At 47.8% G+C, this 16,189-nt stretch overlaps 1 protein-coding gene across 3 annotated transcripts in view; it reads left to right on the plus strand.

Annotated features, from left to right (window-relative positions):
- ZNF496 (zinc finger protein 496) overlaps positions 1–15,843 on the plus strand; it is a 41,325-nt gene extending 25,482 nt beyond the window's left edge. For 2 of the 3 annotated variants that reach the window (XM_081232502.1, XM_081232503.1), the window contains exons 7-10: positions 3,380–3,512; positions 4,058–4,165; positions 5,269–5,382; positions 12,449–15,843. In XM_081232502.1, coding sequence (XP_081088628.1) covers positions 3,380–3,512; positions 4,058–4,165; positions 5,269–5,382; positions 12,449–13,203 — 1,110 coding nt within the window. In that variant the 3' untranslated portion in view covers positions 13,204–15,843. The remainder of the gene's footprint in view (positions 1–3,379; positions 3,513–4,057; positions 4,166–5,268; positions 5,383–12,448) is intronic. The other variant, XM_081232504.1, reaches the window with a different exon arrangement.
- The last annotated feature ends 346 nt before the right edge of the window (positions 15,844–16,189 follow it).

A 16,189-nucleotide genomic window follows, 5' to 3' on the forward strand; every position in this document is an offset into this window, starting at 1 on the left:
TGCAGGATCTTAGTTCCCCGACCAGGGATTGAATCTGGGCCACCGCAGTGAAAGCGCTGAGGTCCTAACCACTGGACCACCAGGGAATTCCCCAGTTTTTAATAATATTAAAATATAAATGATACGTGCTTAGGTAGGTCTTCAGACACTAGAGAAAAGCATAAAGAAGAAAAGGAACCTCACATATGATTCTGCAAAACATTGTGTTCTACGTTCTTTACACACATTTTTGCATACATCTCTAATGATTTCCTTAGGAACATTTCCTAGAAATAGAATTACTGGATCACAGTGTATGCTTCTGCCACATTCTCCCAAATATTGTTCAGAAATGTGCAGTTATTTCCAACCGTGTATAAAGGCCTGTTTTCCTACATCCCTAAGTACCCAGGGGAGTATCACACTTTTAATCTTTTCTGATCTAATGGACTTGGGCAAAGAAAAGTATAAATAAGTAATTGTAAACATGTGCCTGTAGTAACATAAACATATGACTGTTGAATTTTATTTATATCCCAGATGACTGACATTTTAAGACAATGTATGTTTAGCAAGATTTCTAGGGGCCCATTAGAAAGCTTTAACCCAGCAATTCCCAATCTTGACCTCTTGTCACAGTCACCCATGAAACTCTTCAAAATATTTTTCCTTGAAAGGGTAATGCTATTTCATAATTCAGAAGACACTAGGTGATATTACTGAACCAATATTAAATTTCTCGGTTGTAGAGCAGTTTTTTTTCTTTTTTTAATATATTCATTTATTTATTCATTTAAGAAACATTTATTGAAACCTGTTCTGTGCCAGATATTGTGTTGGGCATTCAACATACATTATCTCTTAGCCCTCACAATAATACCATCGGGCTTCCCTAGTGGCGCAGTGGTTGAGAGTCCGCCTGCCGATGCAGGGGACACAGGTTCGTGCCCCGGTCCGGCAAGATCCCACATGCCGCGGAGCGGCTGGGCCCATGAGCCATGGCCGCTGAGCCTACGCGTCCGGAGCCTGTGCTCCGCAACGGGAGAGGCCACAACAGTGAGAGGCCCACGTACTGCAAAACAACAACAACAACAACAAAAACCCAAAAAAAAACAACAAAAAAAACCCCTGATAATACCATCTATCTATCTATTGTTAGCAGTACTATTATTATCAGTTAGCAGTGCTATTATTATTATTTTTTCACACACACATACTGTATTTTATTTTTACAAGAGATAAATACACTGACACCAAGCATTGTAAATGGATGACCACAACAAAAGCAACAATGATTGCAATTACCAAACATGAAACACACTCATACTGTGTCATAATACTGACATTCAGTCCAGTAATCCTCCACTGTAACAGCTCCTTTACTTTGCAGTGAAAATTGATTTGTATATTTTTTGCCTTGTAGAGCAGTTTCTTGACCATGGCTCTATTGACATTTTGGCTGGGTAGTTCTTTGTCGAGTTGGGCCGTAGGGGTGGTGTTGAGCAGCATCTTTGGCCTCCACCCGCTTGATGCCAGTAGTGCCCACCCCTCAGTGGTGACAAAAATGTCTCCAGACATTGCCTGATATCCTCTGGGTGCAGAATCAATCCGCTTGGTTGAGAGCCACTGTGCTAAAAGAATTGTGCTGATGTAGGAGAGTAACATCTTTCTTAGGAGGTACACTCTGTCACATATTGGGGTAACGACCTGTGGTACCTGCAACTCCCCAGATATCCAGGAGAACAGGTGAACATACCCAATCACCATATATGTGAGAGGGGGAAATGTGACAAAAGGGCTAAATGTTCATTTATTGACTCTAGTTGAACAGTGGTGTATCCTTCATGTTCATTGTATTACTCTCTAGGTTTAATTTAAAAATTAAAAAGCACGTATGTGGGGGAGGAAGGGTCCAGAGGTACCAGAGGAGATGCATTGAAAATTCTCCTTACCCAGGTCCCCGCCCACCTGTCTACCCGCCAACCCCCGCACCTGGCACCTGGCCCCCAGGCAACCGTATGGCAGTAACTGGTAATATTCCAGAGATTTAGATACAAGGACATGTGTTTAAAATATTGTGAATTCTTTTTCTTTGAAAAAAAAAAAAGATGTTAGTATATTATACAGAAGTACTGTGGGTTGCATTTTTACCCCCAAATTTTATCCCCCAAATTTTATTTTGAAGTCCTTTTCAATTAACTGTATAAACAGTTTTTTAAACCCAAATGGAATTTTATTTTAAATGCTTTGTGATTGAAACACTTTGCAGAAAACCTGTGCTTGTTAAGCCAATATATAATGACATGCTTAGTAGAAATAATACATGTACGTATTTCTGTTCTTCTGGGATTAGAAGGTACAAACAGAAATGTCAACTAGACCAGTAGTTGTTCATCTTTCATATTTTACTTCTCTCAAATATTCTATCAAATGATCAAGGTTCCAGATTATTACAAACAAAACAAATAATTTTTCAATGACATTTACATATATCACCAATTGTCATATTAGTATTTAGAGGAAATTTGAGAACCTAGCTTCATGCTCTAACTGGCTAAGAATTACATTTCCATTTTGTAAATGACTTCTTTAGTTTTATGGACTCCCGGTATTATGTGGACATGCCATCATTTCAGAAATTAAAATTAATTTTAGACACATTCTCATGGTTTATAACACAAAGTGTAAGAAAAGTCTCCCTCCTGTGCATAACCCTGGGGGTCCTAGCACCTTTTGCAGAAGCAGCCGACGGTCAAGACTCTTAGGTGCTGGGCACACAGGGACAATCTAGACAACCTCTGCGCAGGTGCTTTTTTCATGTAACAGTACACCTTGGAGGACTTCCTACGCGGTACAGAGAAGTCCTTATTCTTTCTAACGGGGGTGTGATCAGGCCTTATAGGATGTCCTGTAGCTTACTTAAACAGTTCTTTGTTGATGAGCATAGACCTTGTTTTCAGCTTTAACTATTATCTATTATCATCAGTGCTGCAGCGAAGGCGCTCATACAGACCTCATGCTGCACATGTGCAAAATAAACTATAGAAATGGAATCCCTGCATCAAAGGATGAACACGTAGGTAACCTGGTGGACGTTTGCCTGCCTGGGAGTTGTGGGTTGCAGCCTCCCCAGCACTGTGTAGGAAGGCCTGTTCTGTACATCCTTGGCCACCCTGTGAGGCATCCACTGTTTGGATTCTGCCAAACCAGATGCATCCAAGGTGGATCTCAGGCTAGAACTAGGGAATCAGTGTAAGCTCTGGAGCAGCCTGTCTGCTTTTTCTTTCTCCCATCTGCACAGGGGCTCTGCCTCAACCCCGTCTTCCTTCCCACTTGTTTGTAGCATCCCTCCCCTAGCTTGTCCCCGGATTGAGGTGTACCTGTTCTCCTGTGGTTTCAGAATCGGGTTTCTTCTTTCAAGGATATGATCTTCTGTTTCTCAGAAGAGGACTGGTCCCTTCTAGACCCTGCCCAGACTGGCTTCTACGGAGAGTTCATCATTGGAGAGGACTACGGTGTCTCACTGCCTCCAAGTAAGACTTAACTCTCCTCTCTCCTGAGACCAGGGATCTAGGGGGCCCATATCTGACCTCACTGTTCACCTCCAAACCCTGATGGGAGGTCACCTGTACACAGTGGCCCCAAGGCCACTTCGCAGGTTGACCATTGCCTGCTGCTGTGACATGTAAGTTAGGCTTGTTAGCTGGCTGTTTTGCATAGAAAACCAAATATAACTTGTATCCCTTGCATTTGCTTTTCTTCTGTCATTCTTGTCCTACGGATCTCTTCATTGCTGTTTTTCTAACTGATAGGCCTGAAAGAGTTGCCCCAGGCCCACAGCTTCCCCTTTAGTGTCCTCCTTCCCCCACCCTCTCCCTGCTTGCTCTGGTCTTTCCACTTCTCTGTGGCCCTGTGTGGCCCCTGTTGGTGTCATGGCCTGTCGTGTGTCCCTCCAACTTCTCTCTTCTCTACCTGTCCCAGAGTTGCCTGGGACAGGCAACTTCTCTCTCCTCCCACCCTGGTTTCCTATGGGAGCAGGTCACTGATGAATGTGTATCCTTCCCTTTTCTGTGAATAGATGACCCAGCTGCCCAGCTGGATCTCTCCCAAGGAGAGGAGAATGAGCCACGTGTTCCAGAGTTGCAGGACCTCCAGGGGAAGGATGTGTCTCAGGTCTCCTACTCAGGTGAGTAGTGATACCAGAACTTGGTGAATAGAGCGGGATGGAAGGCCGCTGCCAGCCAGAGGCAGACCTGCTCCCTCTGCCAATTTTCTGCAGCCCTCTGTCACCACTGGACCATGTCTTGGTAGGACAAGTCTTGCCTCGTCCCTCATTCCTTACAGAAAGAATATGGGGATTTTAATTTTGCCAGGTGTGGGGATTGCACTTCATCAACCAGGAACTAGGATGTAATATGAATATCTTTCTCCTCTACTATAAGTGACACCTGGCTTATGCTGACAACCCAGTGGCCCCTCTACCAGTGAGGTCAGATGCTCTCCAAAGGTCAGGTAGGGGAGGAGGAGGGTGTGCCACCTCTTGGCCGGGCACTGGGCATAGTGCCTCTGGCCGCTTCACCTGTCTACTCCTTCCAGCCACATACTGCAGGTAGTGTGAGGAAAGTGAGGCAGGGGGTGGTGCTGGGGCTTGGTTGACATGACACAGTTCAGCAGCAGCATCTCCCAGCCCCCTCCCCACCCCCAGCGTTCTGTGTCACCAGAGCTTGTGTTTGTAACCACTGTGCTGTAATGCCTCAAGATGTCTGCTCCTTCGGGGGAAAAAGTTCTGTACGGTGTCGTCAGCAGGCCCTTGACCGCTTCCCCTTTGGGACCTAAAGCTGGCACCGAGCAGATCTGTACTTCACTCACTGTCCCCACCTGGAACAAGCATCCAGGGCCTCTGGTGTGGCTAGCTTCCCATCCCATCTCTACCCCAGCAGGCCCTGTCCAGGCTGCATTTATGCAGCGTCTGCGTGGAGTACTGGAAATCCCAGCACAGAAAATGGAAATGACAGCAGGGATGGCAGTTACTTGTCCACAGTCAAGTGGAAGGGGCAGAACCAGGATCCACATTCCTCCTATCTAGCTTCAAAACCCACGTTCGTGGTGTTGGCCCATTTTGCCTGCAGATTCATTTGCTCAACAGACATTTACTGAGTGGCTGCCCTGAGAGGGAGCCTAGGCCTACTCTTGGATCACAGCCTGGCATCTGTTAAGATGCACCCCCCCTCCCCGGGTGGTGCTGCAGCTGCAGGGAAAATCAATGTTTTCATTTTCTTCTCTGGAAAGACTTTCCAAGTCTCCAGCCATTCCAGACAGAAGAAAGAAGAAAATGGGATGAGCCGCAGGTGCCAGAGTTCCAAATCTGCCAGCAGACAGTGCTCCCTCAAAGCACCTGCCCAGGTAAAGGAATGCCTGAGAGGGTGTGGGGGAGTGTGCCCCTGGGTGTGTGATGTGTGGCTTGAGTGTGCATATGTGTGTATATGGTGTGTGGTGTGTGTGTGAGCTTGTGTGTGCATGTAGCGTGGGGCTGTGATATGGCATGTGATGGCATGTGTGATGTATGTATAGTGTGTCTGGTGTGTTGCGTGTGTGAGCGTACATGTGTGGTGTGTATGGTTTGTGGCATTGTGTAGTATATGCATGTGAGCATGTCTGCATGTGTGTGGGCATACACGTGTGAGTGTGGTATTTATGTATGTGGTGTGTGTGTGGTGTGTGCATAACGTCTGTGTGAATGCGTGCATGGTGTGTGTGTGCGTGCATGCGTGTTGTGTATGTGTATACATTTGTGCTGGTGGTAGGTTCAGGAATTGAACTTTCTGAAATTCCTGCTGACAGTTCCTTGCCAACTACCTGCCCTAGTTTTGTTTTGCTAGGTTCTCTCCCAGCTCACTCGCAATCTGAGACCCTCCCCTCCTTTCCTTTCTCTTGTGGGTTGAGTCAGGGTGCTGATGTAGTGTGTTGACCACCTAGTTTGTGTATTTCTTCCCTGAGCAAGGAAGACCAGACTCCCTGGACAAAGTGTTGGAATTAAAGAACAGGTTTGCAGAATGCTGAAAGGGGGACCTCTGGAGAATGTGCTCCAACTGCTCTCAGCAGCATTTAGACTCCAAGTAATGCTGGTACAAGTTGCCACCTCCAGAGGCGAAGACGAAAATCCCGCCATATTTAATGTCCTCAGTGTTCAGCCATTCTTCCAAATATCACACCCAAGTCTCCGGTCCTTACTTAAACCCACTGTGTCATGGAGGACTTTTTGCAGCTATGAAGACTGACTCATGCACAATCTGTGATGCCTTTTGGAAGCAAGACTTGCATGATATTTTGGTATTTCCACCTACCATTGTGCAGGGTTCACAACCATTTGTGTTCGCCCCCTATCCTATGTAGACAAAAGGGATTTTATGCTTCCCTGGTGGCGCAATGGTTGAGAGTCCGCCTGCCGATGCAGGGGACACGAGTTCGTGCCCCGGTCCGGGAAGATCCCACATGCCGCGGAGCGGCTGGGCCCGTGAGCCATGGCCGCTGAGCCTGCGCGTCCGGAGCCTGTGCTCCACAACGGGAGAGGCCTCAACAGTGAGAGGCCCGCGTACCACAAAAAAAAAAAAAAAAAAGGGATTTTATGTTTATGTAAATCTACAGTAGATCTACATGGACAGTACTCCCTCCCCACAAGCTTTTTTCTTTATTCCTTTTTTTTTTTTTTGCGGTACGCAGGCCTCTCACCGTTGTGGCCCCTCCCGCCATGGAGCACAGGCTCCGGACGCGCAGGCCCAGCGGCCATGGCCCATGGGCCCAGCCGCTCTGCAGCACGTGGGATCTTCCCAGACTGGGGCACGAACCCGTGTCCCCTGCATCGTCAGGTGGACTCCCAACTGCTATGCCACCAGGGAAGCCCTCCCCACAGGCTTTGATGCTCACCCCTGGTTTTCTAAGGAGCTTGCTTCTGTATGCTGAGGATGTTTATTCATGTGTAGCCCATTCTCAGTTCTGCCTTATGAAAGCTTGATTCTCGAGATACATTTTGTTTTATGTTTTGTTTTTTTGGCCATGAGGCATGTGGGATCTTAGCTCTCCGACCGAGGAGTGAACCTGCACCCCCTGCCTTGGAAGGCGAAGTCTTAACCACCAGACCGCCAGGGAAGTCCCTCGAGATACATTTTGAATCCTCTTCAGCTTCTTCCTGCCCACAGCATGTCTCAGCCCTGGCAGCATCCTTATAGAATGTGGATAGTCATTAATCCCCAGGGGAGTTTTTTAGCTCCACTCCCCCTTTGCTGGGCTCTGACAGAATATACTTTGAAATGGCAAGAAGCTAAGGGTTGCTATCTGAGATCAGTGAGAGATGATAGATTGCAAAGAATAGGCACCATTTTTATTTTGGTAGCCTTTCCCACACTTCGGACAGCAGGTGAAGCGTCCACATCCCCACATCCATGCTCATGAGGGACCCTCCCAACTGGTTCCATTCGTGTCAGTCCAACCAGCACATTGTAAAGCTGCCACTGTGATGGAATATCTTTTTTTTAATTTACTTATTTTATTCTTTTTTGGGGGGTGGGTACTGCATTGGGTCTTCGTTGCTGCACACGGGCTTTCTCTAGTTGTGGCGAGCAGGGGCTACTCTTCATTTTGGTGTGCGGGCTTCCCACTGCAGCGGCTTCTCTTGTTGCGGAGCACGGGCTCTAGGCGCGCGGGCTTCAGTAGTTGTGGCACACGGGCTCAGTAGTTGTGGCATGCAGGCTCTAGAGCGCAGGCCCAGTAGTTGTGGCGCACGGGCTTAGTTGCTCCGCGGCATGTGGGATCTTCCCAGACCAGGGCTCGAACCCATGTCCCCTACATTGGCAGGTGGATTCTTAACCACTGCGCCACCAGGAAGCTCAGAATATCTTTTCTTGTTTATTGTGTTTTCTCTGTGAATTGCCTAGTTGATATTCTTTAGTCCTTTTTTTCTTTTTTGCCCCTTCCCCCTTCACATTTGGTAAGCTCTATGTCTTTATGTCCAAAGCACTGCACCAGTGTAAGGTCTTTACATGATTTGTGCATTATATCCTTACCCAACCTTCTGAGATAGATACTGTCTCAGCCAGCACAGGCTACTATAGCAAAATACCATAGAGCTATTTTCTATTAAACAACAGAAATTTATTTCTCACAGTTCTGGAGATTGAGAAGTCTGAGATCAAGTCAACAGCAGATTCATTGTATGGTGAGGGCTCTCTTCCTGGGTTGTGGTTGACTGCCTTCTCCCTGTGTGCTTGTATGCCCTTTCCTTGGTGCATGCTCATGGAGACAGAACTCTTGTCTCTTCCTCTTCTTATAAAGGTACTAATCCCATCACAAAGGTCCCACCTTCGAGACCTCATATAAACCTAATTACCTTCCAAAGGCCCCACCTCCCATACCATCACATTGGGAGTTAGTGCTTCAACATACAAATTCTGGGGGTGACACAAACTCTTGGCCCGTAACAGGTACTGTGATGTCTCCATTCTGCAGCTGGGACCCCCAAGCTGAAGTCTCTTGCCCAGGCAGCATCTGACACTCACAGGCTGTGAGTATCAGACTGAGGATCTGAACCCATGTTACAGGGCTCCAGGCCCATGCTCTTAATTCCACATTCACTTGCCTTTTCCATGAATTAGTAGAAACTCAAAATTGTGGGTCTCAACCTGTTGCCTCTTAGTATTTGTACATAATTCCTCCTGTTTTTTAACTTTGTTTATGTGTCTTTCAGGACATAAATGGTTTTCTAAAAACGTTCTTAATATGTAAATGCAGCTATTCGTCTCTTTTTTGATTTTGTGTCTTAAGAAAGCCTCCCATCCTAACATTATAAGAATATATTAGTTATAATGCGTTTATTTATTTATTTTTTAAAATCTAGCTTCCTGTCCTCCCTGCTTCTCTCCTTAGCACCCCCAGCTGACAGGGAATGATTCATTCCCAGGCCACAGACTGCCCTTCTTGAGGAGTTAGCCATCAACCTGGTCATGGGCGTTTTCCCCCTGAAAACACACAGCAGCCTGGTTGTTCCCTGGCCATGGAACAGCATAGCCAGAGGCTTTGGTATGCAGCACCCACCCCACCCCCACCACCAGCTGAGCTCAGTTCCCCTGAACCTTGGTCTACTTTATCTCTCGGTTTTAAATTTTTCTTCTGTAAGACAGAGATAATAGTCATAGCTACCTTGTGGAGTTGTTATTGTTGAGGATTAAATGATTTTTCTTTTTTTTTTTTTTGCGTTACGCGGGCCTCTCACTGTTGTGGCCTCTCCCGTTGCGGAGCACAGGCTCCGGACGCACAGGCTCAGCAGCCGTGGCTCACGGGCCCAGCCGCTCCGTGGCATGTGGGATCTTCCCAGACCGGGGCACAAACCCGTGTTCCCTGTGGCAGGCGGACTCTCAACCACTGCGCCACCAGGGAAGCCCAGGATTAAATGATTTAATACATGTAAAAGCACTTACACCAATAACTTCCCTGTTTTCTCTACCATTATCCTCACAGCCAATTCAGCCTCCATCTCCCCTTCTCTCCGCCCCGCACACCCCTTGCATTCATCAGTGCTGAGCTGAGACAACCCTGGTGTGCTGAGCTGAGACAACCCTGGTGTTACTCTTTCTCTGTGGTGTTTTGGGCAACACATCTATGAGTTTCATCTCATCTGCTAGGAATTCTTTACACTGTTGTGTCAATGGCACACAGCACTATTGTTGATTTATTTCCCCCTTTTTAGAAACTATGCATCTATTTTTGGTCACTTCATCTGATTTAAGGGGATGTCATCCTATATGCACTGTATTAGTCTCCTAGGACAGCTGTAATAAAGTACCACAGACTGGGAGGCTTGAACAACAGAAATTGGTTTTCTCAACATTCTGGCAGCTTAGAAGATTGAGATCAAGGTTTCAGTAGAGTAGGCTTCTCCTGAGGCCTCTCTTCTTGGCTTGTAGATAGCTGTTTTCTCCCTGTGTTTTCACATGCTCATATCTCTGCATGTCTGTGTCCTAACCTCCTCTTCTTACAAGGTTACCTGTTGGATTAAGTCCTGCCCTGTTGACTTCATTTTAACTTAATTACCTCTTTTTTTTTAAATTATTTATTCATTTATTTAATATTTGGCTGCATTGGGTCTTCGCTGCTGCATGCGGGTTTTCTCTAGTTGCTGAGAGTGGGGGCTACTCTTTGTTGCAGCATGCGGGCCCAGTAGTTGTGGCTCACAGGATCTAGAGCGCAGGCTCGGTAGTTGTGACACACGGGCTTAATTGCTCCATGGCATGTGGGATCTTCCCAGACCAGGGCTAGATCCCATGTCCCCCACATTGGCAGGCAGATTCTTAACCACTGCGCCACCAGGGAAGCCCCCACTTAATTACCTCTTGAAAGACCTTATCTCCAAATATAGTCACATTCTGAGGTGCTAGGGGTTAAGACTTCAACATAACGTATTTTTAAGAGGAAGAGGATGCAGTTCAGCCTATAACACTTCACCCTCTGTTCCCCCATGAATGATGCTTCTCATATGCAAAATACATTCACCCTATCCCAACATTCCTTAACCTATTCCAGCATCATCAAGATTTAATCTAAATCAGGTTTGGGTGAAATTCAAGGTGTACTCACTTCCAGCTGTGAACCTGTGAATCCAAACATCAAGTTATGTGCCTTCCAAAATGCAATGGTAAGTCAGCCAGAGAGTAGACACTCTCATTCCTAAAGGGAGAGATTGAAAAGAAGAAAGGCTGATGGCTCCCAAGCAAGTCTGAATCCTAGCAGGGCAAATTCCGTTAGATTTTAGGGCTTGAGAGTCATCTTTGGCTCAGGGCTGTGTCCACACTCTGGGCCTGTGGATGCAGTGGCAGTCCTGTCAACCTCTGAACTGCCTTTGGGGCTGGTCTTCCTTTTCCTTCAAGGTTGATGCATGTTTGCAGCCAGATAGCTCTATTAGTTTGCTCTAGAAGTCTGAGAGCCTTCCTTCAGTTCATCCTGTCTCCTTCCTTTTTATTCCAAGGTGGCAGTGTTTCGGCTCATATAATGTTCTTAGAAACACTGTAGGCCTCCCATGCAATTTACAGTAGTTCAGACCGTCAGACAAGAGGGTCCTCTACAGACCATTCCTGGATTATCTCACCTCCATTCCTGGCTTCCGAGAAGGTTGATTGGATCCAAGGTTGTCCTGCCACACCCTCGGTGTTCTCCCCAGAATATACTTTCTCATTTTTTGCAGTACAGGTAGACGGAAAATTTTCTAAATCTTCAAGTCTTCCCTTCCCACTCCCCAGTCTCACGTTCTACCCAGTCCCCCTCACACTTGTCTTAGGATGTATGGACAGATATCCCCATGGACTCTGCCCCTCCCATTGTCTCTCCTGCTCTCTGTGGCTTTGGGTCTTCCTGCTGTGCTCTGTCCGGTTTCACCTGTTCTCACTTTCCCTAAGCTGCCAGAACTCTCCTCACTCCAGCAATTAAGTCCAGAATAACCATATTCCTACTAATATCTTGAAGGGCCTGGCACCACTGCCCCCCACCTCTGTTTTAGACCTGAGCCCCACATTGCACAAAAGTGAGGAAACAGTCCTGAGGGGAGCTGCGCAGTGGGCTCTGGGCTGCAGGCCAGGACTTCATACCAGGTTCCCCAGTACCCACCCACTTCCTCCCCACGGTACAGCTTTCCAACATCACAGGCTTGGGATCCATTGAACGAGCTGCTTCTGCTCAGTTTGTAAAGTCCAGGACATCTCTACGCATCACCACTAGTGGCTGTTGGTGGGCCTCTGATACGACACTGAGAGGGAGAGGTGATCTTGGGCGGTCTGGGACCATTGAACAGCTCTGACATCCCAGCAGGGCTCAATTCCCCTTCAGCCCTGAGCCCTTGGGCACATCACCCGACTTTGCCTATGTTTATAATGTGGCAAATCAGGTATCACTGGGTGTGTCTGGGAGCAAACGGGACTGGGCACGTCAGAAGTCTTGCACAATCCCTGGGTCATTTAAGTGCTCAGAGTATGGTAGCTGGCAGCTTCCTGGCAGTCTGTTTATAGAATATAGGGTCTTCCTCTCTCTCAAGGCTTTTAATGTACCCTGACAGATTTTTCCCCATGCCTGGTTAAGGAAGTCAAGGTTAAGTGATGTGTAAATGCTCAAGACTTACATGGATAGATACAAACTCTTAGAGCTTGGAGGGGTCTCAGTGGCTAGGGAAAAAAAAAAAAAGATTGGGTCTGGGGGCTTAGGAGAAAAAGGTAGGGAAGCGGGAGAGAGGAGAAAGAGGTACCGAGGATATGTTGGCACAGTGTGGCTAAGGGTTTCCTTGCCCCTAGATACACCAGAGGTATCTGCAACCGGGAGATCCCTTGCAAAAATGTGGGTTCCTGGACCCACGCTGAACCTTCCTGGGTAGGGTTCGTAGGGGCTAGAGTGTGGCCTGGGCAGCACCGCTGACCTCCATGTTGCTTTCTGGTAGCCGGAGGTGATGCACCATTTCCCGACAACAGCCTGGATGAGGAGGTGACCATCGAGATTGTTCTTTCCAGCTCTGGGGACGAGGACTCCCAGCTCGGCCCCTACTGCACAGACGAGCTGCAGAGCCCCACGGAGAAGCAGCACAGCCTCCCTACCTCCCACCGGAGCGGCCCTGAGTCAGGGGGCGAGGTGCAGACCTCCTCCAAAAAGTCCTATGTGTGCCCGAACTGTGGCAAAATCTTCCGCTGGAGGGTCAACTTCATCCGGCACCTGCGGAGTCGCAGGGAGCAGAAGCCACACGAGTGCTCGGTGTGCGGGGAGCTGTTCAGTGACAGCGAGGACCTAGACGGGCACCTGGAGACCCACGAGGTCCAGAAACCTTTTAGGTGCGGTGCCTGTGGGAAGAGCTTCCGCCTCAACTCCCACCTGCTCTCCCACAGGCGGATACACTTGCAGCCAGACAGACTCGAGCTACTGAAGAAGAGAGAGCAGGAGGCATCGGGGACCGTGGGCGGGGCTTCCGACGCCCTACTGGCAGAGGGCAAGGCCAAGCTGCGCTTCCAGTGCTGTGACTGCGGGAAGGTGTTCCAGCGTCCCGACCACCTGGCCCGGCACCGCAGTAGCACTCACGCGGACAAGTCCCGGCCCTTTCAGTGCCGGTACTGCGTCAAAAGCTTTTCCCAGAACTCTGACCTTCTCCGCCACCAGCGCCTGCACATGAAGCGCCGGTCCAAGCAGGCGCTGAACTCCTACTGAGTCAAGGGCGCACACGTTGTTGGGTGCAGCTCCAGCCTGGGTAGAGCACATCCCGCTCATGCTCGGTACTGACTGTTTCCAGACTTCCCCAGGACAGAGACCACATCCTCCTGACCTTTACTCTCAGGTACAAATGAGATCGTGGCCAGTTGAGCATTTGTTCTGTCTCTGCTGTGCCAGAAGCCGGGAGGGCGTGTCACCACCAGCTTTGACTTGCCCAGTGTTTTCGGGTCTAGGGGAACCCTGTCCAGTGCTTCCCAAGCGGTGGAGGGACTGGGGCGCCCCCTACTGCAGTGACCCCTTGTGGGGGGTGGTGTCTGTCCCTTACCAACTAACTTTCAATATACTCCCATCCTGTGCTGTCTGAATGCCCACCCCATCCTGAGGTCTGGAGGTAACTGTACTTTCTACCTGACAGCAAGAAGCTGCAGATGAGGTGATGGGTTAGGAGGAAGGCAGGAAGGTGGGGTGGAACCCGTGGGCACAAGGGCAGTAGGGCCAAGCACACCAAACCATGCCATGTCATCAGAAGGCTGAGTCCTGGTCACCATCTGGTCCCCAAGAACACTCAAAATTAGGAGATGGCCCTTTCAGGCTCAGAAACCTTGATGGGGGGCTTTATAGCTTCTTGCCAAATGGAAACCTTTTATTTGTGATGGTGGCTGGTTATTAGGGATTGTGAGCTCATTTAAGGCAAAGCCCACATTTTAAATTGTATGTTGGCACACTCTCCCCAAAGTGTCCTTTCTTTGTACCCTGAAGGTCCTTGGTATATGCCTGGGGGTTAGAAGTGAAGTCATCATCATTTGAAAGGCACATAAGTTTCCTTTCCCATTGGGTCGTGTCTAGGAAAGGGGAGCTCAGCTCCAGTGAATGAGAGGTTCTTTGACTGGGTGAGTTGAGCAGGGGAAACAACAGAACCTTTGGTGAAGTCATTCTCTACATATGTATTAACTTAGTGTGCCAGTTGTATTCGTTCATTAGGGCTGCTGTAACAAAGTACCAAAAACTGGATGGCTTAGAACAACAGAAATTCATCATCTCAGTTCTGGAGGCCAGAAGTCCAAGATCAGGGTGTCAGCAGGGTTGGTTTCTTGTGAAGGAAGGATCTGCTCCATGCCTCTCCTCTAGCTTCAATGGTTACTGACAATTGTTGATATTCTTTGTCTTGTTGAAGCATCACCCCATCTCTACCTTCATCTTTACATGGTGTTCCTGTGTATGTGTCTGTCTCCAAATTTTCCCTTTTTATAAAGACACTAGTCATATCGGATTAGGGCCTACCCTACTGTTTCCAGTATGTTCCCATCTTAACTCATTGTATCTGCAATGACCCTATTTCTAAATAAGGTCACATTCTGAGGTACTGGGGTTAGGACTTCAACATGAATTTGGGGGGGATGGGGAGACACAGTTTAACCCATAAAACTAGATAATCCTGAGGTTCTGCTGTCATTGCTGAGTCAATGACAGGTGAGTCAATACAAACTTGGGTTAGCTTGCTCTCAGTTCTATTGGAAGCAGGATTCAGATCCAAGCTTCTGCTCCCAGGGTGGATGTCCTCTGCATAGAGCCTTTAAATTTCATTGCCTGGGGTTCTGGGCTGGGAGTGACCACTGGTAGTGAAACCGCAAGCAATGAAAACCATGGTCATGTTCCTGGCAGACTGACCAGGTTGGCTCAGCTCAATGAGAAAGCACAGAGGCTCTAGAATATCAGTGACTAAATCAGAAAGCCAGCCATCAGGCATGTGTTACGTATTTGTATGTCAGGTCCCATTAGCAGGCAGTAAGGCTGGGCAAATGAATGCAAGGCCCTTTGTTCCTTGTCAGCCACTTCATTGTCATGTTGAGAGACACTGCTGCCGCAAACTCAGTGAAAGAGTTACAAGGTTTTATAGTTCTGTGTAGATTCATCTACATACCCAGGAACAGTAAATGCAATAAAATAATTTGGTCGTACCCTGAACAAGAAATAAACTATTGAGGCTCTTTGTTTTCTACATAGTTTGCCTCTTGGATTGATCTGCCAGGAGAAGGGAAAAATGTGAATCTTGAAGGCCAAGGGAGGGGAAAATTCCAAATAGAACCCAGATTCTGTGTACATTTACCCCACCCACCTGTGCAGTCTTGCCCAAGGATTCCATTAAGAGGGGAGGTTATGATCCCAAGAGGAACACTACTCAGTGTATTTTATCTGAAAATCTTAAGTAAGAAAGAAAGGGAATGTGACAGAATTGGAACCTTTGGGGATGCTGTGCATCTGTTCAGTACCCATCAAATATTGTGAGGGAGTCCCCCATTCACTTACGCAAACCTGACCAAGGTACTTAGCTTCCCCCTGGATTCAGGAACCCTACTGGGTGATGCAACTCAAATCCCAGGTTCTTTCCATGCAGAAGAACCAATGCGGTTACCTGCTCTGGAGAAAGCTCCTCCAGAAGATAGGAGAACTGACTGACTTAGTCCCTTCCCACCCTCCCTGGGTAGCTGGGCAGACAGGTGAGCTATGTTTCTACCTTGCCATGGATGTTCAGAGACCCCACATCTGAAGAACATCTGTCCTCCCTGTTCATCTGATCCCTTGGCATTGTCCCCATGAATTCACAGGTGCATAATAAAATTCGACTCACTGAATTAATATTTTCGTTTGACTTTTCATTTTAGTTTAAAAAGTAACAAGTAGCACAGCTGAGAGAAATGGTCAGTTGGCCTGACAAAGACAAGTTGAGGTGGGAGGATGCTGAAAACGGCCCTCTGGCTGTCAGGCATCACCTTGTGAAACTTCTGGGCCTCAGATAGATAGTTCTGGTCACCTGATCTGACTTCTCTAGAGGAGAGAGGAAGTAACTGCTTCTTTACACCAGGGATGGGATGAACTCCTGGTAACACCATAGCTGTTTCACCCAACCTCTGCCATTTTCATATAGCCTCTGTCTCCTGACCTCTTGCCACAGCTGGGAAAAACAAAGATAAAGCCAGTGGTG

The sequence above is a fragment of the Mesoplodon bidens genome, assembly GCF_964165515.1.
Source record: "Mesoplodon bidens genome assembly, chromosome: 4".
Classification (NCBI taxonomy): domain Eukaryota; kingdom Metazoa; phylum Chordata; class Mammalia; order Artiodactyla; family Ziphiidae; genus Mesoplodon; species Mesoplodon bidens.